The sequence below is a fragment of the Lathyrus oleraceus genome, chromosome 5, assembly GCF_024323335.1.
Source record: "Lathyrus oleraceus cultivar Zhongwan6 chromosome 5, CAAS_Psat_ZW6_1.0, whole genome shotgun sequence".
Classification (NCBI taxonomy): domain Eukaryota; kingdom Viridiplantae; phylum Streptophyta; class Magnoliopsida; order Fabales; family Fabaceae; genus Lathyrus; species Lathyrus oleraceus.
Genome location: NC_066583.1, coordinates 240,357,463 through 240,379,912, shown reverse-complemented (window position 1 = coordinate 240,379,912; position 22,450 = coordinate 240,357,463). Strand labels below are relative to the sequence as shown.

Here is a 22,450-nt window from a genome sequence, read left to right as displayed (position 1 = left end):
TCCAGACGGTCATTTTCCAGCAAAACTTCATATCTTGAATGAAAAGAATTATGATAATTGGTGTAAGCAAATGAAGGTTATCTTATGTTATTAAGATGTTTGGGATCTTGTGAAAAATGGAGCGACACCAATTAACGACAATATCACATATGAACAAAAGGTCGCGCATAAAGATTTGGAGAAAAAAGATTATAAATCCCTCTTTATAATTCATCAATGTGTTGGTCCAGACAACTTTGAGAAAGTTGGTGATGCAGATTCATAATGAGGTTTCAGACCACTACTATAAATAATATATTTTATGACAAAACTTTCACCTCACCGAGCAAAAAAAATGAGGCATAATTATAGGACGCGTCATGTTTTATTTTATTTTTTATAAAAATATCATTTATTCCCTCGATTTTCGAAAATAATTGAGGGGAAAACTAATTCAGGGCATGCTCCAAATCTCAACAAATGCAGTTTATGTTTATATTTTTTTTAAAGTGGTGTCTTTTTTATTTTTTTGTTTATTTGTAAATTAAATTATTTTTTCCTTTAGTTTCTTTAATAATTTAGGGGTTAGAAAATCAGATTTTTACTATAAAAGCACTCGTAAATTAAGTATTACCCTAAGTTGTATTTTGGAATAACCTTCAAAAGTTGTCAACCAAAGAAAATACTTCATAATTTATTGCTTTCCTCCGTTGACAATATTGAGAAATATATTTCTAAACATACTGTAAATTACAAACAATGGTGTTGTTTCACAATACGAATCCTTTGTTTGAGTATTTCAGCATACAAAGAAATTGGTGAATGATAGAAAAAATTAAAAAATAAACAATACATGTTAGGTTTCAGTTTTTACCATTCACCATTTTTTTGCAAATAATATATTACTTCGGCTCTTTTATAAAACCGAAAGGTAAAATGAATAAGCCATTTGTCACCTCGGTTTTGTCTAACAACCGATGTGAAATTGTTTACTCTGATATATATATATATATATATATATATATATATATATATATATATATATATATATATATATATATATATAACTTTGTTTAACGAAGAACATATAATAAAACAACTCCCACAAAATCCTAATGAAGATCTCGAAACAATAAGATTCCTAAAGACATATCATCCTCAAACTCCTAAAAAAGTAAGGAAATACGAAGATGATATATGTTTAGGACTCTGGTTCGCTTCTTCTTCTTCTTCACTTCTTCTTCACATGTCTGGTATGTCTAACATCACTATTCATGTTACATTAATGTTGTTGTTGTTGTTTGTTGTGTTGATGAGCCCAAAAACCTTAGAGGTTTTAATCTTGTGGTTGTTTTTTAGACACGTTAGAAGTTAATCTTGTTATTGTTTAAATTGAGATTGATGTTATATGTTGTTGTTTTTGTTGAAATAAATATGTTATAGGTTTATTGAGATTGGTGTTATAGGTTTATTGTTGATATTGTTGTATTTTTGTTGAGATATATTTTTTTTAGTTGTTGTTTAATGTTAGTTGTTGTTTAGATTGAGATAATGTTAATTTTGTTGTTATTTATTGTTGTTGTTGTCTAGTTAGTATACTTAGCAAAGTTTTGAAATCTACATGTTTAGGGTTTAGTTGTTGTTATTGAGTTTGAGATTTAGACTAAGACTATATTTTTTGTGATTCCTTGTACAACTCTCATTTTGTTCCTCTGAGCATGTCAAGAGGACATGATAGTGAAAGAAAATACAATTGAGTTTATTATATCTAATGTCGATTGTTTGTTTCTCTAACCCCTCTTTCAACATATAATTTATTAAATTGTTTTTGGAAATAGTAATATGAAAAATTATGTTGTATTTGAAAAACATCTTACATTAGTCAATATTTTTTGGGCATTTTGTAACTCATTATTCATCTCATGTTCTTTAATTGTTAAAATTTCTCCAATACTTCTAGTTTTGATTCAACTTTCTTCCGTACTTGTTGAATGAGCATGTATGGAAGAAAGTTGAACGCAAACTAGAAGCATTAGAGAGATTTTAACAATTAAAGAAAGTGAGATGAATGATGAGTTGTAAAATGTCCAAAAAAAATATATTAGAGTAATTTGTTCTTCAAATATAGTTGTTCATATAATTATTTTGTAAAGCAAATTGAAAAGTTATATGTTCAAATAGGACTTAATGATACAAGCAATTCATATTAGATATAATAAACTCAAGCGTGTTTTACCCCGTCAGTTATATTTCAAAACCGATGAGATGTGTTTTTTCGCCATTTAAAAACTCCCAAAAGGATCTCACTAGGGATCGAATCCATGACCATTTCAACCATCCCCTCGATTATTTAGAAACTGAGGGGTAAAATGGAAAATTTTCATGTTGTCCTTTGTTATCTCGCATGTGTAACTGAGGTAAAATCTACTTTGCGCCCGAGGTAAGATGTGTTTTTTGTAGTTGTGGATATCTTGGAAATTCTTTATTATGTGTTGAGAAGGTGCAATAAGTGAGGTTACAAACTCACAAAAGAATGTATGAGTTGCTTCAGATAGAAGAAAATAAAAGTGTGACTAATTTTTTCACTAGGATAACAAGGCTAGTGAATCAAATTAAGATGTGTGAAAAAGTGTTAACATCAAGTTCGATAACTACAAAGATCTTGAGGTCATTGCTTCCAAAATTCGATCATGTGTTTGTATCCATAGAAGAATCGAAGGACATATCAAGTATGATAAAAGAAGAGTTTCAATGGATACTTGAATCTCATGAACAAAGAATGGCTGAAAAATCTGCGAGCAAGAAGAAAGGTGATGTAGCTCTGCAGGAAGAAACAAAAAAGAAAATAAAGGCAAAGGAAGATGGAATGGAAACAAACATAGATGAGGTTACGATAATTCAAATGGTAGGAGTCACCAACAATAAGGAAATTCTCTAAATTAGAGACAATCCACAAACCAACAAAATCACATAGGTGGTGTTGTAGGTAGAGGAAGAGGTGGTGGAAGGAAACCTAATAAGAGTCATATTTTGTGTTATAATTGTCAGAAGTATGGTCAATATGCTAGTGTTTGCCCTAAAAAAATAACCATAAGATGATGCAAGGCTTGCAAAAGAAGAAGAAGAAGAAGAAGAAGAGGTGTTGTTGATGGTTACAACAAAGAAGGAAGAAAAATATGAAGATCAATGGTATTTAGATTCAGGGTGCTTATTACACACGACTAGAAGGAGAGATTGGGTTGTCAATATCAATCCCTCCATAATGAGCAAGGTGAAAATTTGAAATGACAATACCCTAGCTACTAAAGGAATTGGTGATGTCCTAATCATGAGAAAAGATGGTAAACAATCAATAATCTCAAATGTGTTATACATTACAGGCATGAAAAGCAACTTGCTAAACATTGAGCAACTGATTGAGAAGAATTGCAAAGTATTGATAGAAAACAAGATGATGAGAGTACTTCACTTAAGTGGCAAGGTAATCTTGAAGGCACGTGTCTCAAAATAGGACCTTCAAAATTAAGCTTGAAGTGATGGAACATAAGTTCCTATCAACTGTAGCTAGCAGAGATGAATGAATATGGCACTAAAATCTTCGTTGCTTAAATTTCAAAGACAACAATAACCTGAAGAGAAGAAATATGATTTCAGGTCTACCAGAAATCCATATTTCAAATGAAGTGTGTGAAGAATGTGTTCAGGCAAAGGAACACAAAACAACTTCAACAATGATGCAAAAAGCAATTCTAAAGCTACCCTTGAGGTCATATACACAGATGTGTGTGGTCCTCTTAATTTATATTTAATTGGAGGTAACAAATACTTTGTTACAATTATAGATGACTATAGCAAAAAACTATGGACTTACCTGATCAAGAAGAAAAGTGATGTGATTGAGGTATTCACCAATTTCAAAGCTTTGTGGCAACAAGATCAAGATCTTAAGGATTGATGGTGGTGGAAAATATGTGTCAAGAGACTTCGATACACAATGTGAAAGAGAAAGGATTGGGCATGGGGTGGTGCCACCATACACCCCTCAACAAACTGGTATTATTTAAAAGAAAAACATGGTCATCATGAATATGGTGAGGATTATGTTGAAGGGCAAGCATCTATCAAACGAGTTATGGTGAGGATAATGTCTCTAATTAAACTAGACAATTAGTACAAGCAACAATACAAGCATGGTGAACTATATGTTCCCTTCGTAGTCTATAGAGAGTGAACGCTACTCGAGCTTGAAAACTCTTTGATTTTCTGAATATCGTAGGAAAGTACTCTGTTTAATTTTCAGATCGACGAAAAGTATGTTCTCGCAGATCCAAAATTTAAGTGGGGTATTGCGTCATTGAAATACACAAATGCAAGATGGCGATATGTACTCATTCTGGTTTGTGTAAAGAAAATGAAATGAGAGACCCTATTTATAGAAGTTGTAGAGCAATAAAGAGCTTACAAACATGAACATATCTGCATGAAATACTTCGGAGATACATATCTGAAACCGTTTTTTTTTTAAATATGGTCTATTCGAAGATACATCTTTGGATAATCTCATGTTTTGTATTTTTTAATAATTAGAAGATGTGTCAAATAATGAAATGAATGATATTTACCTGCAATTCTAGCTTATTTTGCTCTCTTTAAAGTGATGAAATACAAGAATGATGTTTTGGTGTTGAAAAATTTATTGAGAATGAGATCAACTTTTTCAAAGATTTTACTGTGGTTTTTATTTTAGTTTGTTTTAGCATGAAGAAGAATCTCATGCAAAGTGGTGTTTTACACCAAAATATAATACCGAGATACATCTCCCAACTATTTTTTTTTTTAAAAACTAGAATGAAAAAAAAATGTGATTTTGAGTGCATAAGACATTTTAAAATTTTCAAGACTGTGAGTGGCACCACCAAGAATGAAAAGAGTATTTCCCTCATTATGTCACTATTTTACTAGTCCTGTGTAGTACGTCTTGACATTTTGACATTCCAACTCTTCATTTGTAATCAGGTGTAATTCACACATTCAGCCAAATTTGCCCTCAGGACTAAAAAAAACTATTAAGTTGTGTGTTTGGTTCTACTTTGGAATAGACAAAAATGATTGAGTTTGACATGTTTGATATTCTAAAATTAAATAATTGATTTTACTTAAAAATTATAATTTATAACTTTTAAATCTAAGCTTGACTGCATGAGAGTACCCAAACATAGTTGTAAGAGTAGCAATTACAAGTTGGCTGTTTATGAAATCAGTGCTTGTGTCACTTGCAAGCAAATAATTTGTTCAACCCACACCGAACTTTTCGTTTTTCTATAGTATCTAAAATGCATACTGTTTGGCATGCATATCACTATCAAAAACAAATATTCATGATATACTTTTCTTTAACCAAATGTCACAAGTTAAACTTTCCAATAAAAACAAATTGTCAAGATTTCACAAATGCGGGAATGTTCTCCATTTCATCCAGGAAAGGTACAAAGTCAGATGATAAAAGAAAATTAATTTATTAACTTATATCACAACAATCATGTCCCCCTACCTCAGGGAACTTGCTGATGAGTTGCTGCCGATTTTTTTCTCATTGTCCAAAATGCAGCAAAGTAACGATTCTGCAAAGAGGAACACAGTTCTTTTAGCATATATAATTTGAAACAGAAGTTTTCAGTGTGTTCATATCATTGTTAAGTATTTGCTATGATTCCTATAGTTTTTGAAGGGAACACATCCTCTCTTGTAATATAAGGTGATGTGTATCACATCAAACAATTTTCCAATACTATACAATATTGATCTAAATGAAAACTTTCAATTCAACAATTCATTTGCTTAAACTCATGTGTGTCTTTGTTTGTGTGTGTTGGTCAATTTAGAATTTCTTAATTTAAGTAGCCGACCATAAATTTGTGACATAACAAGATTAGAATCTTACTTGCATCATTGATTTAGGATTGGTCGTGTAGGTAGTCTCAATGGTCCTTTCTTTCTGCAACCCATGACAAGATAATGTGAATATGATTAGTCACTGGCATAAATAGAAGGGGCATTACCCAAATCAAATGAGATTACCTCAAATTCTAATCCATAATTCAATGCAATCCTTTTAACGTCTTCTAAACTTAATTCAATCGACATTTCCTACATAAAAATTACAAATTAGATGATAAAGACACCACACACAGGATCATGCTATTGCTATTGTATGGGAAAAGAATCTTACATCGTCTTGTCCATACGTATCTGCAAAGTGATAAAGAAGAGGGCCCAAATTTATCCAAACCTGTGACGGTGTCAAGTTCATTCAGTATGAAGGACAATACCGAAATGAGAAAGACAACAGGAGCACAAAAAGACAAAAAGGAAAAAAGAGATATACAAGTTCTATTTGAATTTCGATTAAAGAACTTACTCCTCCATCTTTCAAAATTTGTGAAATAATTTCAATGTACTCGACAATATTGTGAGCAGTATCAATAAAGAAACAAGTTACAACTGCATCCCATGCACCTGCATGGCCATTGTAAAGCCTTGTCAGAAATTACAATAGAGATAGGGTGTTATATTATTGATGATTAGAATTAGAAATTACTATGTCTAAGTTCTATTTATGCAAATAACTTCTTACTGATATTTATCTTAATTTAAATCCTGTGATGCTCTTAATTTGCTTAATTTACATGATGGATCAAAAAAGAACAAAGCTTATGCGTAAGGAATAGCACCAAAAGATTAATACTTCCGTTTCTCTTTTTTGAGCCACTTATATAATATAACAAATAAGAAAGAAATATAGTTGCAGATAATTTCTCCTACCTATTTGGCTTGCATCACTGTAGACTTCAACGAAGTCACCTCCACACATGGAAAAACCTTCGGTAATTCCTGCACTGCTCTCACAATTGTAACAAAACAATATTAAGATTAAAAGATATATATTATATCAAACAAACTATTTTTGAGTTAGAATTTATACAAGCTATACATGTCACCTTTTTTCTATATTTGATCATGGTATTACATGAATAGGTCTTGTTTCTTAGCCTAATAGTTAATAAAGGAGCAAGGTATTAAAATTAAATACTGTGGCCAACAGCAACTTTTGAATTTAAACTAGGAGGCTAGCTGGACAGAAGTAAAATTCAATGTGTGCCGCCTTTGTTGTCAATCCTTAATGAAAGGGGGCTGTGTCTTAAAAATTCAACAACTGAAACATGGCTTTAGCCAGTAGATCATTGCGCCCTTTCCTTCCATGAGCAAACATGGCTTTAGCCAGTAGATCATTATGCCCTTTCCTTCGATGAGCTACTACTACTGAGTGCAAATTATTGACGGTGAATCCAGTTGGCATTAGAACAGATTGGATGCCGATCTAGCAGTTGCTACTATACACTTCATTTCCAGAAAAAAACGCTTCATTTGGCATGGACCATGTAACACCCCAAATACTGTTAGAGTAATTTGAATATTATTTAGTATGATTATTGGAAGGTAAAAGGAATTATTAAATAATATTGGGAATTATTATTATTATTATTATTATAGATGTTATTTATTTTAATAATAATTAAATAAATAAAATAATTGGAATATGAAGGGTGGAAGGGTAAAAGTGGAAATTGGTTAAAAGAAGCCAAAGGGAGAATTCAGTTTGTTTCACGTGTTTTGTCTCAGAGTCAGAGAAAGGGGAGAAACGCTGAAGAGAAAGAGAAGGAAGAGGAGGAGGCCAAAGATTGCTCAGAGCTTCCTTCAATCCAAAGAGGTAAGGGGTCTGAACCTTATTAAACAATGATATGTTGAAATTGGTGAAATATTGGGTGAACGAATTTGGGGTTTTTAGTCGAAGGAATTCGTAGAAATTATATGCAATGATGTTAGGATGGTGAAATCGAATAGGAGACTAACTGTACTAGATGATATGAGTGAGTTTATGTGAAATTGGACTGTTTAAGGATGAATTTGGATAGATCTCGTAGCAGGGAAAGCCATTGCAGATCTGGAAACTTGGTCTCTGGTCATACGCGTATGGCACTAGGCAATACGCGTATGAGACTGATGGTACACGTATGGCACTAGGCAATACGCGTATGGATGAGGAAGATGATGTTTTGAACGTGGGTTGGTCTCTGGTGGTACGCGTATGGGAATGTGATACGCGTAGCATACGCGTATGGACATGGGCAATACGCGTATGGGGTTGGTCAGACGTGGGCAATACGCGTATGAGCATAGGCAATACGCGTATGGGCAGACTTGTGGTCCTTCCTGGGCTGTTGTTGTGCAGTTTCGGTTGTTAGGCTGAGCGAGGTAACTTAGCTGATGCATAGTATACGAGGGATCATTTCCCGTGCTTTGAGGGATATAGATATTATTAGGGCGTGATAATGCGGTGTTTGATTATGTGTCATGATGTGATATGTTTTTATGATAGAATGTGTTAATGATGATGATAACATGACTATATGATGCTGTTGTTGCTATGTTGATTATGATGCATGCTTGGTGTGCATGCATTCATGAAAGGCCGATGCCTAGTGATGAACGGACTGAGTTCCAATGATGTTGTTGACTCCGGGCTTGTTGATAGGCTTGGTTCCTTACGGGGAACTCGGATTCTATGGTGATGAATCTGGGAGTAGTGATCCTGTAGTTGGTCACAAAATGGGTATACCGAGTCGTGTTGAGTCATGCATGGGTGTGTGCATTGCATTTGATATGTTGTTTTGTTGATGTTCATGAGTATGTTGATTATGATGATTATGATGAGCTGTGTTGGCATATGTGAAATGTATTTATGTTTATATTCCTGTCGTTATATTATTATTTAATAATGTAATTCTCACCCCTTCTGCATGTGTTTATGTTCATCTATGATGAGCAATGTGCAGATAAAGAGGAGTAGCTATTGTTGAGGTTTGAAGGATAAGTGTAGAGTTATTCTACAGAGTCGAGTCAAATGCTCTGGTCATGTGACACCGGGGTTATGGGATTCGATAGATAATTGGTTATTATTTACGTTGTTTATGATGACTAATATGTTGAGATGCTTTGTTGAGATAAATGATGAAATATTTTATGAATTGTTATGTGATGAATGATGATATTGTGCTATTGTCCGCTGCGAAGTTTTAAGTTTTAAATAATATATTTTACGTTGTGATGCGATAATTGTTATGTGGAAAGAAATGTAAACTCTTCTACATGTTGTACTCTGATAATATATTTAAATATGTCGTTCGGGTAGAAGGGTGTTACATTAGTGGTATCAGAGCCTGGTCAGTCCAGTCGAGTCATAATGGGAGGTTTTCCCTGTTGGTCGATTAGTGTAAATGACACTGTCGATATTTAACGGTTGTGGTTGTGTTGTGCAGAGTATGGCTGGAGAAAGCGACCGTGTGATTGCTGAGGCTTTGACTGCTATGGCACAGGCTATGCAGGCGCAGCAGAATCCGCCGGTCGACGAGTTTAGGAATTTGGGAAGGTTTCTGAAGAATAACCCTCCTACATTCAAAGGGCGCTATGATCCAGATGGTGCTCAGATTTGGCTGAAGGAAATTGAGAAGATTTTCCGGGTGATGACGTGTACTGAAGCACAGAAGGTGCAGTTTGGTACGCATATGTTATCTGAAGAGGCTGAAAACTGGTGGGATAACACTCGCCAGAGAATTGCAGTACCAGGTGCTGAGATGACTTGGGAAAGGTTCAAGACGGCCTTTCTGGAGAAATATTTCCCTGCTGATGTGCGATGTAAGAAGGAGATGGAATTTCTAGAACTGAAGCAGGGTAACATGTCTGTTGCTGATTACGCTTCGAAGTTTGAGGAGATGGTGCAGTATTGTCCTCATTATAATAATGCCGATGCTGAGGAATCCAAGTGTGTCAAGTTTGAGAACGGGTTGCGTCCCGAAATCAAACAAGGCATTGGTTACCAGGAGATTCGTAGGTTTCCTACACTGGTTAATAAGTGCAGGATATTTGATGAAGATAGCAAGGCTAGGACTGCTCATTACAAGAGTCTTAGCGAGAAGAAGAATAAGGATCGTGGTAGTCCTTATGCATCTCCAAATGGCAAAGGTAAGCAGAAAGTGGCAGATGAGAAGAAGCCAAGTGGGGGAGGATCTTCCATAGCTGGTAAATGTTTCAAGTGTGGCGAGCCAGGCCACCGTGCTGATAGCTGTACCAAGAAAGTGCTGAGATGTTTCCGATGCGGTCAGGCTGGTCATAGAGTTACTGAATGTAAGGATGCTGGTCCGACATGTTTTAATTGCGGCGAGAAAGGCCATATTAGTTCGCAGTGCTCGAAACCGAAGAAGGCGGCTACTGCAGCTCATACTACTGGTAGGGTGTTTGCTCTGAGTGGGGCTGAAGCTCCTAAGGAAGATAATCTGATAAAAGGTACTTGCTTGATTAATAATGTTGAATTGCTTGCTATTGTTGACACTGGTGCTACTCATTCGTTTATTTCGTATGAGTGTGCGACCAGGATTGGTGTGATTATGTCGTCCCTAGGCGGAAGTATGGTGATAGATACTCCTGCTAATGGTTCTGTGAAAACTTCTGTTGTCTGTCGAGGTTGTCATTTGACGATCTTTGAGAGAGAGTTCGTGGTTGATTTGGTGTGCTTGCCCTTGCACCAAATTGATATTATTCTGGGAATGAATTGGCTAGAATTCTATGGTGTGTTTATCAACTGCTATAGGAAGACGGTGCGGTTTTCTGAAGTTGGTGAGAATGATGAGGCAAGATTTCTATCTGCTAGGCAGGTGGGGGAATTTGTGAAAGATGAAGCTCAGATGTTCGCTTTATTTGCGTCTCTGCAAACGGATAAGAAAGTGGTGAGTGTAGAATTGCCTGTTGTCTGTGAATTTCAGGATGTGTTTCCGGAGGATGTAAGTGATTTACCTCCAGAACGTGAAGTCGAATTTGCCATTGACTTAGTACCAGGTACGAGTCCGGTGTCGATGTCTCCTTATAGAATGTCGGCAACTGAATTAGTTGAATTGAAGAAGCAACTTGAAGAATTGCTTGAGAAGAAGTTTGTGCGTCCAAGTGTTTCTCCTTGGGGTGCACCAGTATTGTTAGTGAAGAAGAAAGAAGGTACGATGAGGTTGTGTGTCGATTATCGGCAGTTGAATAAGGTGACTATCAAGAATCGGTATCCATTGCCGAGGATTGATGATTTGATGGACCAGTTGGTTGGAGCTCATGTTTTCAGTAAGATTGATTTGCGGTCGGGTTATCATCAGATCCGAGTGAAGTCAGATGATATTGCGAAAACTGCTTTTCGTACGAGGTATGGTCATTATGAATACACTGTGATGCCGTTCGGTGTGTCTAATGCTCCAGGTGTGTTTATGGAATATATGAATCGTATATTTCATCCGTACCTTGATAATTTTGTTGTGGTGTTCATAGATGATATATTGATATATTCTAAGACGGAAGAAGAGCATGCAGGACATCTGAGAATTGTTTTGCAGGTGTTAAGGGAAAAGAAATTATATGCAAAGTTATCTAAATGTGAGTTCTGGTTGAAAGAAGTGAGTTTCCTTGGCCATGTGATTTCGAGTGGTGGGATTTCTGTCGATCCTGCTAAAGTTGTTGCTGTATTACAGTGGGAGACTCCGAAGTCTGCTACTGAGATACGCAGTTTTCTGGGGTTAGCTGGTTATTATCGCAGATTTATTGAGGGCTTCTCTAAGTTGGCATTGCCGTTGACGCAGTTGACTAAGAAGGGTCAAGTGTATGTGTGGGATACAGCTTGTGAAGCGAGTTTTGTTGAGTTGAAGAGGCGGTTGACCAGTGCTCCAGTGTTGATCTTGCCTAATCCTGGTGAGCCCTTCGTTGTTTATTGTGATGCTTCTTTGATGGGTCTTGGTGGTGTTTTGATGCAGAACGGTAAAGTTGTAGCTTATGCTTCTAGACAGTTGAAAGTTCATGAGAGAAATTATCCTACGCATGATCTAGAACTTGCAGCTGTTGTATTTGTGTTGAAAATGTGGAGGCATTATCTGTATGGTTCCAGATTCGAAGTGTTCAGTGATCACAAGAGTCTGAAGTATCTGTTTGATCAGAAAGAGTTAAACATGAGGCAGAGAAGGTGGTTAGAATTACTGAAGGATTTTGACTTTGAATTGAGTTATCATCCCGGTAAGGCTAATGTAGTTGCAGACGCGCTGAGTAGGAAGTCTCTACATATGTCTATGATGATGGTTCGGGAGCTTGAGTTAATTGAACAGTTCCGTGATATGAGTTTGGGTTGTGAAGTTTCCGCTGATAGTGTAAAGTTGGGTATGCTGAAGTTGACTAGTGGAATTCTGGAAGATATTCGGAATGGTCAGCAAGTTGATGTCGCTCTAGTTGATCATATTACTATGGTTAACCGGGGTAATGGTGGTAATTTTGAGATTGATGAGAATGGCATCCTGCGATTTAAAGGTAGAGTTTGTGTTCCTGAGGTGTCTGAATTGAAAAAGAGTATTCTTGAAGAGGGCCATAGGAGTGGATTGAGTATCCATCCAGGTGCAACCAAAATGTATCAAGATTTGAAGAAGTTGTTTTGGTGGGCTGGTATGAAAAGAGATGTTGCTAAGTTTGTGTATGCCTGTTTGACTTGTCAGAAGTCAAAGATTGAACATCAGAAACCGGCAGGTATGATGCAACCTTTGAAGATTCCTGAATGGAAGTGGGATAGCATTTCCATGGATTTTGTGACAGGATTGCCGAGAACAGTGAAAGGTAATGATTCTATTTGGGTGATTGTGGATCGATTGACTAAGTCGGCGCATTTCTTGCCGATGAAGATTAATCACTCTTTAGAGAAGTTGGCAGAGTTGTATATTGAGGAGATAGTGAGGCTGCATGGTATTCCATCCAGTATTGTGTCTGATAGGGATCCCAGATTTACTTCTCGATTTTGGGAAAGTTTGCAGAGAGCGTTGGGGACTAAGTTGAGGTTGAGTCCAGCTTATCATCCTCAGACTGATGGTCAGACTGAAAGAACTATCCAATCCTTGGAGGATTTGTTGAGAGCTTGTGTGTTGGAACAGAGTGGTTCTTGGGATAGTTATTTGCCGTTGGTGGAGTTTACTTATAATAATAGTTTTCATGCTAGTATCGGTATGGCTCCATATGAAGCATTGTATGGTAGGAGGTGTAGAACTCCATTGTGTTGGTATGAATCAGGTGAGAGTGTTGTACTCGGACCTGAGATTGTGCAGCAGACAACTGAAAGGGTTAAGATGATTCAGGAGAAAATGAAGATTTCCCAGAGTCGTCAGAAGAGTTATCATGATAACAGGAGAAAGGCACTTGAATTCCAAGAGGGAGATCATGTGTTCTTGAGAGTTACTCCGACGACGGGTGTGGGTAGAGCTTTAAAGTCTAAAAAGCTTACTCCGAGGTTTGTGGGTCCGTATCAGATTTTGAAGAGGGTTGGGGAAGTGGCGTATCGGGTAGCTTTACCGCCGTCGCTTTCTAATCTGCATGATGTGTTTCATGTATCTCAGTTGAGAGAATATATTGCGGATCCTTCGCATGTTGTTCAGTTGGATGATATCCAGGTGAGGGATAATTTGACCGTTGAGGTGTTGCCAATTCGGATAGACGACCGAGAAGAGAAGACCCTGAGAGGTAAGAAGATTGCTCTAGTGAAAGTTGTTTGGGGAGGTCCAGCTGGTGAGAGCTTGACTTGGGAGCGTGAAGATCAGATGAAGGAGTCGTATCCGGCCCTATTTGCTTGAGGTATGTTTTCGAGGACGAAAACTTCTAAAGTGGGGGAGAGTTGTAACACCCCAAATACTGTTAGAGTAATTTGAATATTATTTAGTATGATTATTGGAAGGTAAAAGGAATTATTAAATAATATTGGGAATTATTATTATTATTATTATTATTATAGATGTTATTTATTTTAATAATAATTAAATAAATAAAATAATTGGAATATGAAGGGTGGAAGGGTAAAAGTGGAAATTGGTTAAAAGAAGCCAAAGGGAGAATTCAGTTTGTTTCACGTGTTTTGTCTCAGAGTCAGAGAAAGGGGAGAAACGCTGAAGAGAAAGAGAAGGAAGAGGAGGAGGCCAAAGATTGCTCAGAGCTTCCTTCAATCCAAAGAGGTAAGGGGTCTGAACCTTATTAAACAATGATATGTTGAAATTGGTGAAATATTGGGTGAACGAATTTGGGGTTTTTAGTCGAAGGAATTCGTAGAAATTATATGCAATGATGTTAGGATGGTGAAATCGAATAGGAGACTAACTGTACTAGATGATATGAGTGAGTTTATGTGAAATTGGACTGTTTAAGGATGAATTTGGATAGATCTCGTAGCAGGGAAAGCCATTGCAGATCTGGAAACTTGGTCTCTGGTCATACGCGTATGGCACTAGGCAATACGCGTATGAGACTGATGGTACGCGTATGGCACTAGGCAATACGCGTATGAGACTGATGGTACGCGTATGGCACTAGGCAATACGCGTATGGATGAGGAAGATGATGTTTTGAACGTGGGTTGGTCTCTGGTGGTACGCGTATGGGAATGTGATACGCGTAGCATACGCGTATGGACATGGGCAATACGCGTATGGGGTTGGTCAGACGTGGGCAATACGCGTATGAGCATAGGCAATACGCGTATGGGCAGACTTGTGGTCCTTCCTGGGCTGTTGTTGTGCAGTTTCGGTTGTTAGGCTGAGCGAGGTAACTTAGCTGATGCATAGTATACGAGGGATCATTTCCCGTGCTTTGAGGGATATAGATATTATTAGGGCGTGATAATGCGGTGTTTGATTATGTGTCATGATGTGATATGTTTTTATGATAGAATGTGTTAATGATGATGATAACATGACTATATGATGCTGTTGTTGCTATGTTGATTATGATGCATGCTTGGTGTGCATGCATTCATGAAAGGCCGATGCCTAGTGATGAACGGACTGAGTTCCAATGATGTTGTTGACTCCGGGCTTGTTGATAGGCTTGGTTCCTTACGGGGAACTCGGATTCTATGGTGATGAATCTGGGAGTAGTGATCCTGTAGTTGGTCACAAAATGGGTATACCGAGTCGTGTTGAGTCATGCATGGGTGTGTGCATTGCATTTGATATGTTGTTTTGTTGATGTTCATGAGTATGTTGATTATGATGATTATGATGAGCTGTGTTGGCATATGTGAAATGTATTTATGTTTATATTCCTGTCGTTATATTATTATTTAATAATGTAATTCTCACCCCTTCTGCATGTGTTTATGTTCATCTATGATGAGCAATGTGCAGATAAAGAGGAGTAGCTATTGTTGAGGTTTGAAGGATAAGTGTAGAGTTATTCTACAGAGTCGAGTCAAATGCTCTGGTCATGTGACACCGGGGTTATGGGATTCGATAGATAATTGGTTATTATTTACGTTGTTTATGATGACTAATATGTTGAGATGCTTTGTTGAGATAAATGATGAAATATTTTATGAATTGTTATGTGATGAATGATGATATTGTGCTATTGTCCGCTGCGAAGTTTTAAGTTTTAAATAATATATTTTACGTTGTGATGCGATAATTGTTATGTGGAAAGAAATGTAAACTCTTCTACATGTTGTACTCTGATAATATATTTAAATATGTCGTTCGGGTAGAAGGGTGTTACAGACCACGGCCACAATTTAAAACCACGGATAGGAGTATAAGGTTAGAGTTTCTATACTTGTATTATACTTGAGATATACTTTCGCTTTTCTCAAGGGAAACCACCGAAAATGAATCTGCTAATGAAGGTTACAGATTCAGTCAAGAGGCCTTTTCATTTAATGTTATAGTTTGAACACTTATCATTTTATCTAGGTACTTATTCTTGTATGAGGTGTTAAATACAAGCATAGTACAAGCATAACCCAACAAATTCGGTGCTTACTAATTACGAAAATAGTGAATTATGTTTTCAGAAGTCAACACTTCAAAGGTACGGCAGGAGCAAGGAAGAAACGTTTTTAGGGCAGCTTGCTATATTGCTGCCATTTGGTTTGGTGTTCTTAAATAAAAAGAAATGCACAAATTTGTAAACGAAAGATTTCACACCTTAAGGATGGGAAAAATTGGCCAGACTTGTTGGCCTCAATGTGGTGCTAAAACATTTCACGGAATATCCATGGTAGACTGTTTAAGACATGATATGGTTCCTTTCTTTTTATTCATTCTTTCCTTCTAATTAATTTTTTATATTAAGAGAATTCATGTATGTACCTGGCAGGATGAATATCTGGTATTGAAACAGGACGAAGTTGGTCACTATCTGAAAGTGAATTGCAATTGCTGTGAATCCAAGGATATATTGTCCACTCACCAGCAGTTTCACAGCTTAAGTTATCCAAAAGAGCGAATTGATTGACAAAAAAAGAAGAGAAGAAACGTAAAAATCAGAAGAGCAATCTTTGCTTTGGGACTTGTCAATAGGTAATCTGTAACATTAAAATATCAACAAGGAATAAACAACCCTTGTTCTTACTGGTTAAGAATAAAACTTGAGCATATCATCATGTAGTATGAAAACTCATTCCCCTGACTGATAAATCCTGCACCATAATAAGATGCATTAGCTAGGCATAGAACAAAAGCACGTCTAATTGTAACTCCTTTGTAAAGCCTGGTAATAGACACACACCTAAACATGAAATGTCCAAAGCCAGCCGACCGAGTCCAGCACCAGGAACTAAACAAGCAGGTGGACTGTTTGAGAAAGTTTATGATTTTAGCAACAAAAAAAAAAAACAAATTGGACAAACAATCTTCAGCCCAAATAAGCGTTCACCATCACTATTAAGTACATTACAATTTACCTCTCTTTACTGCGATTAGGAAATAAACTGTTGAGCTCTTCAAGAATAGGCTTGTAGCACTGATCGCGTTCCTTTTGACCCTATTAATACAATAGTGGGGAAAAGATATCAAATTAAGTTTTGATATTATCACCATAATTAGAATATTTTAAACAAAGTAGCAACAAAAACAGTACCTCTACAGCCCAGTCCCTAACTACATTCCTTATAATACATCGCACCTGAGACAAAAGTAGTGATAAATTGTATGTAAGTAGCAGCAAAACCATATGAAAACCGTCACATCACTAGAATCCTTATACTAACAAAATAATGCAAACACAGCACTGACAGGTCAAATTGGCTATAGTTACACTCTACTTTTATCCAACTTTCCCTTATGGGTTTAGTTGACAAGTGGAAGAGTTCCAAGCCTCATAGGACTCGGATTCTATTCCTGTTTATGATAGAACCCACTAATTTAGAGTAATGAAATAACGTTTATTGAATGGAAACTGAGCAAAAGCTCTAACAGCAGCAAAATGAAAGATAAACAGAGTCAAGGACTCCTAACCAGAGCACTCTGCTCCTAAGCAGAAAAAAAAACTCTTCTAACCAACTCTAAGAATATTTCTGAATGAACGATTCACTCCCCCTGCCCTCTCTATTATAACCACATTCCCATGATGACAGTGCAGCTCGTTAACTGACATATCATATCCCCTTTGGTCCCCAATTTCTTCTAGATATGCCTAGGTGTCCTATCAGATTATTGCAAAATAAGAGGTCAACTAAACAGCAGTAGTTCTTTCTCTAAACAAAAGAGCAATTTATGAATTAGGGCATGTCTGCGGCTAGCTACTCTCCTACTCAAGCATTCAATTTCAAACCTTAGGTGTCAAGTCTATATTCATGTTCTTCTCATCTTCTGTTCTATTTCTTTAACAAGTGCTATCCAGTCACGGACTCGTTATCTATTTTGTACTATTGATTCATCCATGAAAACCTCTACACATTAAAATCAAAATCCTTAGAAAGTCAGCATTGAAACAAAAGACAACAAGAAAGAATGGATGCTGGAACATAAATATACCTTGTCAACGTCAACTAAAGGAACATTCAACTGAAAAGATGGCTCCGTCCATTGTTGCTGTGATGAGGTGTCAGTGACCTAAAATAAAGAAAGAAACAAGGGCTAAAAAAGGGCAGGTGTATGGTTAATAACACATTCATTAGTATGATCTACAATAAATTAAACCTACTAGAAGAACAAGTCTATTCGGTTTTTGAATTTGGAAGCTCTCAAATGGAGTTTAAGTGGAAGCTATAACATTGCTTTGAGAAAAAGGGCATAGGGACACTAAAGATTCCCACTTGCTTTAGCCAAAACCTTAACCAAATGAGCGTATAATGAACAACTCTACTAAAAATTGCTTAGCAGCTTGAATTTGATATTGACATCTTTGTAAGAGCATTTTGTCTTAGGTATATAATAGCCGTCAAACTAAAAATTATGAATTATCTTTTGCCCGGATATGACCACACAAGAAGAATGAATCAAGACGAAAGAAAGCAGATAAACTTATAGGAACTCCTCCATCTCCCCCATAAAACAATCGGCCATAATAATCAACATGCAATAAAATTCAGCAACCAACAAGGTCTCATCATGCCATTCCTAGACAGGTCTAGGGGGGGAGGGGGGAACAAATGAATATTAATTTTGAAAAAAAAAGTTATGTGGTGCCATAGCGAAGGAAGATATCACCACCAGTAAGGTTATCCAATTACTCAGAAAAATTGACAATGACACGGACAAGAAGAAATTACATTTCCATTGGAATCGGCAATAGCACTTCCACCATATTCACTAGTCTCTTTAGAATGTAACATGTTTGAAGGATGGCTACCATTACCAGTATTTGACTGATGGTGACTCTCAATGTTCACCTCCTGTCGTTATCTACAGAGTCAAATTTCTAAATGAAAAAAACAATAATAGAGCCAACAAAACATCACACAGTCCATATACTAAACTAATAAAATGGAGTCATGAATGCAGAAGAAACCTCATTGGGATGCACCAGTACTGATGATCTGCATGAATCATTGCTGCCTTCCACACAACCATGTCGATTAGAAACAGAACATGTTATTCTCAATGGGGCTGATTCACATGAACAAGAATTAATCTCTTCATGGACTAAATGATCTTTTGGGGCATATTCAGGATGTTGATCTGCACTTAAATCTATGTCCTGGCTCATATCAAGTGGAGGTTCAAATGCCTACAAAAGTTCATCAGGCCTATGTCAAATATTACCATAACATAAAAACAGAGCAAGCCAGAGAGAGAATAGGTTCGCACATGAAGCATGCCGAATATGAAATGAGAGTTCATTGATATACACCTGCACAACAGAAGACACCAAAATCCATAAATTTCAGAGATTCAAAACCGAGTTAAACTTCCATTTTTCAATCAAACTCGGCCTCTCCATTATAACCCAGTGTTTTGACTTTAGTTCAGACTCTATTTATATTTATAAATTGAATGCAATAAATACAAAGATACAAATTTACAATTAATTATATTTATATAAATATAATATAAATTCTAATACTTAACCTGAACATTTTCAGATAATACTATATTGGTGTGTTCCCGTGAACTTTACATTTTGCAACATCCAAAACATGATATGAGAGAAGCTTTTCTACAAAAGCTAAAAGCTTAAAGCAGCTTATTTATATGCACTTTCAAAGGCTTCAATCATTAAATTCTCCATATGTGGTTTTATGATGAGGAATCAAAGTTAACCATGCAGCAACAAGTTCAATTCATCTCCTGTTCTAACTCCTAAGTGCCATCAGCATCAACTTAGAAGTATCTCAGCATTTTCAACTTCAAAATATAAGATTAAAAAAAGGAGAGAAGCTAAGAAGTATTAAAAAATATTAAGAAAATGTACCTGCGTAATTTTTCAAACTTTAGAGGATAGTGGGATAGCAAATCCTACAAACACACGAAAAAAAGGTGCAGTAAACAGGGGAACAAAAGAATTAACAGAAACTCCTTGAAACATTAAAGCTTTAATTTAGGAGCTAAATAAGATTTAATATTTAATAACTCCTCTAATAAATCATGTATAGAGAATGAATTTATGCTATCGTAGACTGATTTCCACATAATTTTGACCATACTCTCCTTATTTATAAATGGTATAAAAGAAAGTTCCAACTTGTCTATTTACCAAATGGTGCTGATAACCAGTCGTTCTAATGCAAAAAGAATGAGCAAGTGGCAACCCAGGCAAGGTGAGATCCATAAGGCATTTTCAAATTTTCATGCCCTTCCTGTTTTGCATCTTTATGTCAAACAGTAACGGGTATGAGTTCAAAAAGTTCAAATCTACAGTACGAATTGACCAAAGAGAACATATCTTGCTTAAGCTTAGGAAGACCTAAAAAAGTCGGAAGTAACAGTGCAACACTGAGGAATATCATTAGGACAAAACTTAGGTCCAGTACCCTACATCCAGATGGAACTGTTCTCCTATAACAACAGCACATATGGCCTAGTTGTTCCATCTCATACGACACCATCAGTATTCCGTTAGTCTAAGAAAAAAAGACACAGTTTGGGAGTGGTATGTGACAACGTTGTGGATGGCAACTGGTATAGCTTTGAAAACTTGTCTAGCAAGTTTGATGTTACCGACTTACCGGCGACATAAGAGGCGGAGAACAGGGTAGTGCAAGCGACAATGTCTGGTTACAAGATTTTTTCAAACAATTGGTAGGTATAAGGGATATCTCGTGCAATGTCATCAAATTGGGGCCATGGCGGTACTATGGCTGATATATATAGCGGTTTTTGGGCTCACCGCAATGGTAAATATCGGCCAATATTGCGGATTTTTTCACCATAATCCACTATAATGGCGCCGCAAAGTGGCCGGTATAGCAGGATTTAGGCTCTCCGCCATGGACTGCCAACCGCCATCGACAACACTGATCTCGCGAGTGTCGAGGGAAGTGGTAACCAGAGTGGTGGGGCGATGTTTATTTGTGAGACTCGTATTGGAGTTGGAAGAAGGCATTCAATCTGTGTTTGTGAGTCTCTTAAGGTGACTATACGGTGCTGGCCAAAGGTTAGTGATGGTGTTTTGACTGTTCACGGTTTCCTAGGAGTACTACAGTGAGGGGCTGCAAACTTGCAAATATGGAGGCTGACCCAAATGATGGTTGTTTTTGGAGAAGTCGAAGCAAGCATGAATGCTAATGGGATCTAGATATCAAACTTGGCCACTCAAAGTCTAGAATTGAGAATCCATGATGATTCATTCATAAGTCAATAATGATGGCTTTCAAAAGAAATTGTTGACAATGTTAATTTTCATAAAAATTTGATGCTTACATCTCCTATTAGCAGGACCTACATGACTGTATATAAGTTTTTTCCATATCATTTGTCTACAAGAGCCTAGAAATAACAATACATGTCTTGCTCAAGCATCAATTCGCGGAAACATCAAGCAGATTCAGAAGAGAGAAATACCTTATGGGCAGGTGAAAGCTTCCTAAAAGATCTCTCATATCTTCTAACATCCTCATCGGCAGCATCAGGATAGCTGCATCAGAAAACAGCAAAAAAAAGGCTCAATTTTTACTTTATTATTAGGGTTCAAGAATATCAAGAAATGCGATAAAAACAAAAGGTGCAATCCGTATTCAGTTATAACCAGTGGATCACACTATGTGAATGTGTATCTATAGATTTCAAAACAAATTACTATGGATTACCACTTGGCATAACCCACTCTGTTTCAACTAACTAACTGAAAAGTGACCAATTGAATATGACACTAAGTATCATTTCACAACCGTTTCAAAGAGATTTGAACTATGTCTACGGAGTTTACAAAATCAAACTCTAACTAATGAGTTCACACCTTGTTTGTGAACACGTAAACCTTGAATTTTGAATATTATGATGGAAACAATAACAGAGAACGAGTATTATCAAACGAACAAAATTCAATGGATCATAATAATTTACGAATAAAGTTGAAAAACTGAAGAGTGGGGAAGGGACGAATGATTGTACTTGAGGTAGGCGCTAATGATGCGTCTGAGGGATTGGATTTCTAGGGCTTCTTCAAGCTTCAAACGACGGCGTTGCTCTTCCTCTGCGTCTTCCATTACTGCTTCTTCTTCTTCCACAGTCTTCCGGTACTACCCCGAGTGAGAAGAAACAGCTTTCGCCTCTAATTAAATTATTGGACCAGGCCGGACATCATGGAGTGGACTGTTAAATTAGGGCATTACTTTTTCCACCTCTCTCCCCGTGATTGTGGACACATTAAAAATTCGAATCTATCTTTTTATATTTTAGAAATGAATCTTCGAATGCGTTAAAAATGCACATATCGCTTAATAAGTGAATCATCTATTTCATTTTCTTTTGTTAAAATTCTCTCGAAGATGCATCTACGAAATATTTATCGAGATGCATCTCTAGTTTTACCCTTGAAAGCACTTTGTGCTTTTCAAGTGAACCATTCACCTCAAATTTGTCCAAAATAAAATGGACCAGAATAACTCCCGAAAACATTTGAGAGATTTTGCTTTGGCAAGCAAGTGTCA

At 36.6% G+C, this 22,450-nt stretch overlaps 1 protein-coding gene across 2 annotated transcripts; it reads right to left on the bottom strand.

Annotated features, from left to right (window-relative positions):
* Positions 1-5,381: 5,381 nt before the first annotated feature.
* Positions 5,382-22,158, bottom strand: LOC127083397 (uncharacterized). Of its 2 annotated transcripts, XM_051023709.1 has the most exons (18): positions 21,912-22,158; positions 21,363-21,435; positions 19,774-19,817; positions 19,170-19,212; positions 18,871-19,089; positions 18,632-18,754; positions 17,895-17,972; positions 16,999-17,043; positions 16,823-16,902; positions 16,648-16,712; positions 16,492-16,558; positions 16,230-16,343; positions 6,802-6,875; positions 6,398-6,495; positions 6,209-6,268; positions 6,058-6,126; positions 5,921-5,974; positions 5,382-5,600 (listed from the first exon to the last, which is right to left on the bottom strand). In XM_051023709.1, the coding sequence occupies exons 1-18, from the start codon at positions 22,004-22,006 to the stop codon at positions 5,532-5,534; spliced, it is 1,470 nt and encodes a 489-aa protein (XP_050879666.1). In that variant the 5' UTR covers positions 22,007-22,158; the 3' UTR covers positions 5,382-5,531. The 2 variants fall into 2 exon arrangements, with proteins under 2 accessions (XP_050879666.1, XP_050879667.1); XM_051023710.1 differs by lacking the exon at positions 18,632-18,754.
* Between the last annotated feature and the right edge of the window lie 292 nt (positions 22,159-22,450).

Excerpts from the sequence above, each read along its gene's own strand:
- LOC127083397 (XM_051023709.1), bottom strand. The coding sequence starts at position 22,006 with ATGGAAGACGCAGAGGAAGAGCAACGCCGTCGTTTGAAGCTTGAAGAA. Across the intron at positions 17,044-17,894 it reads CTTTAGTTGACGTTGACAAG|GTGCGATGTATTATAAGGAA; the intron begins GTATATTTATGT and ends CTTTTGTCTCAG. Across the intron at positions 6,269-6,397 it reads AAATTTTGAAAGATGGAGGA|GTTTGGATAAATTTGGGCCC; the intron begins GTAAGTTCTTTA and ends ACACCGTCACAG.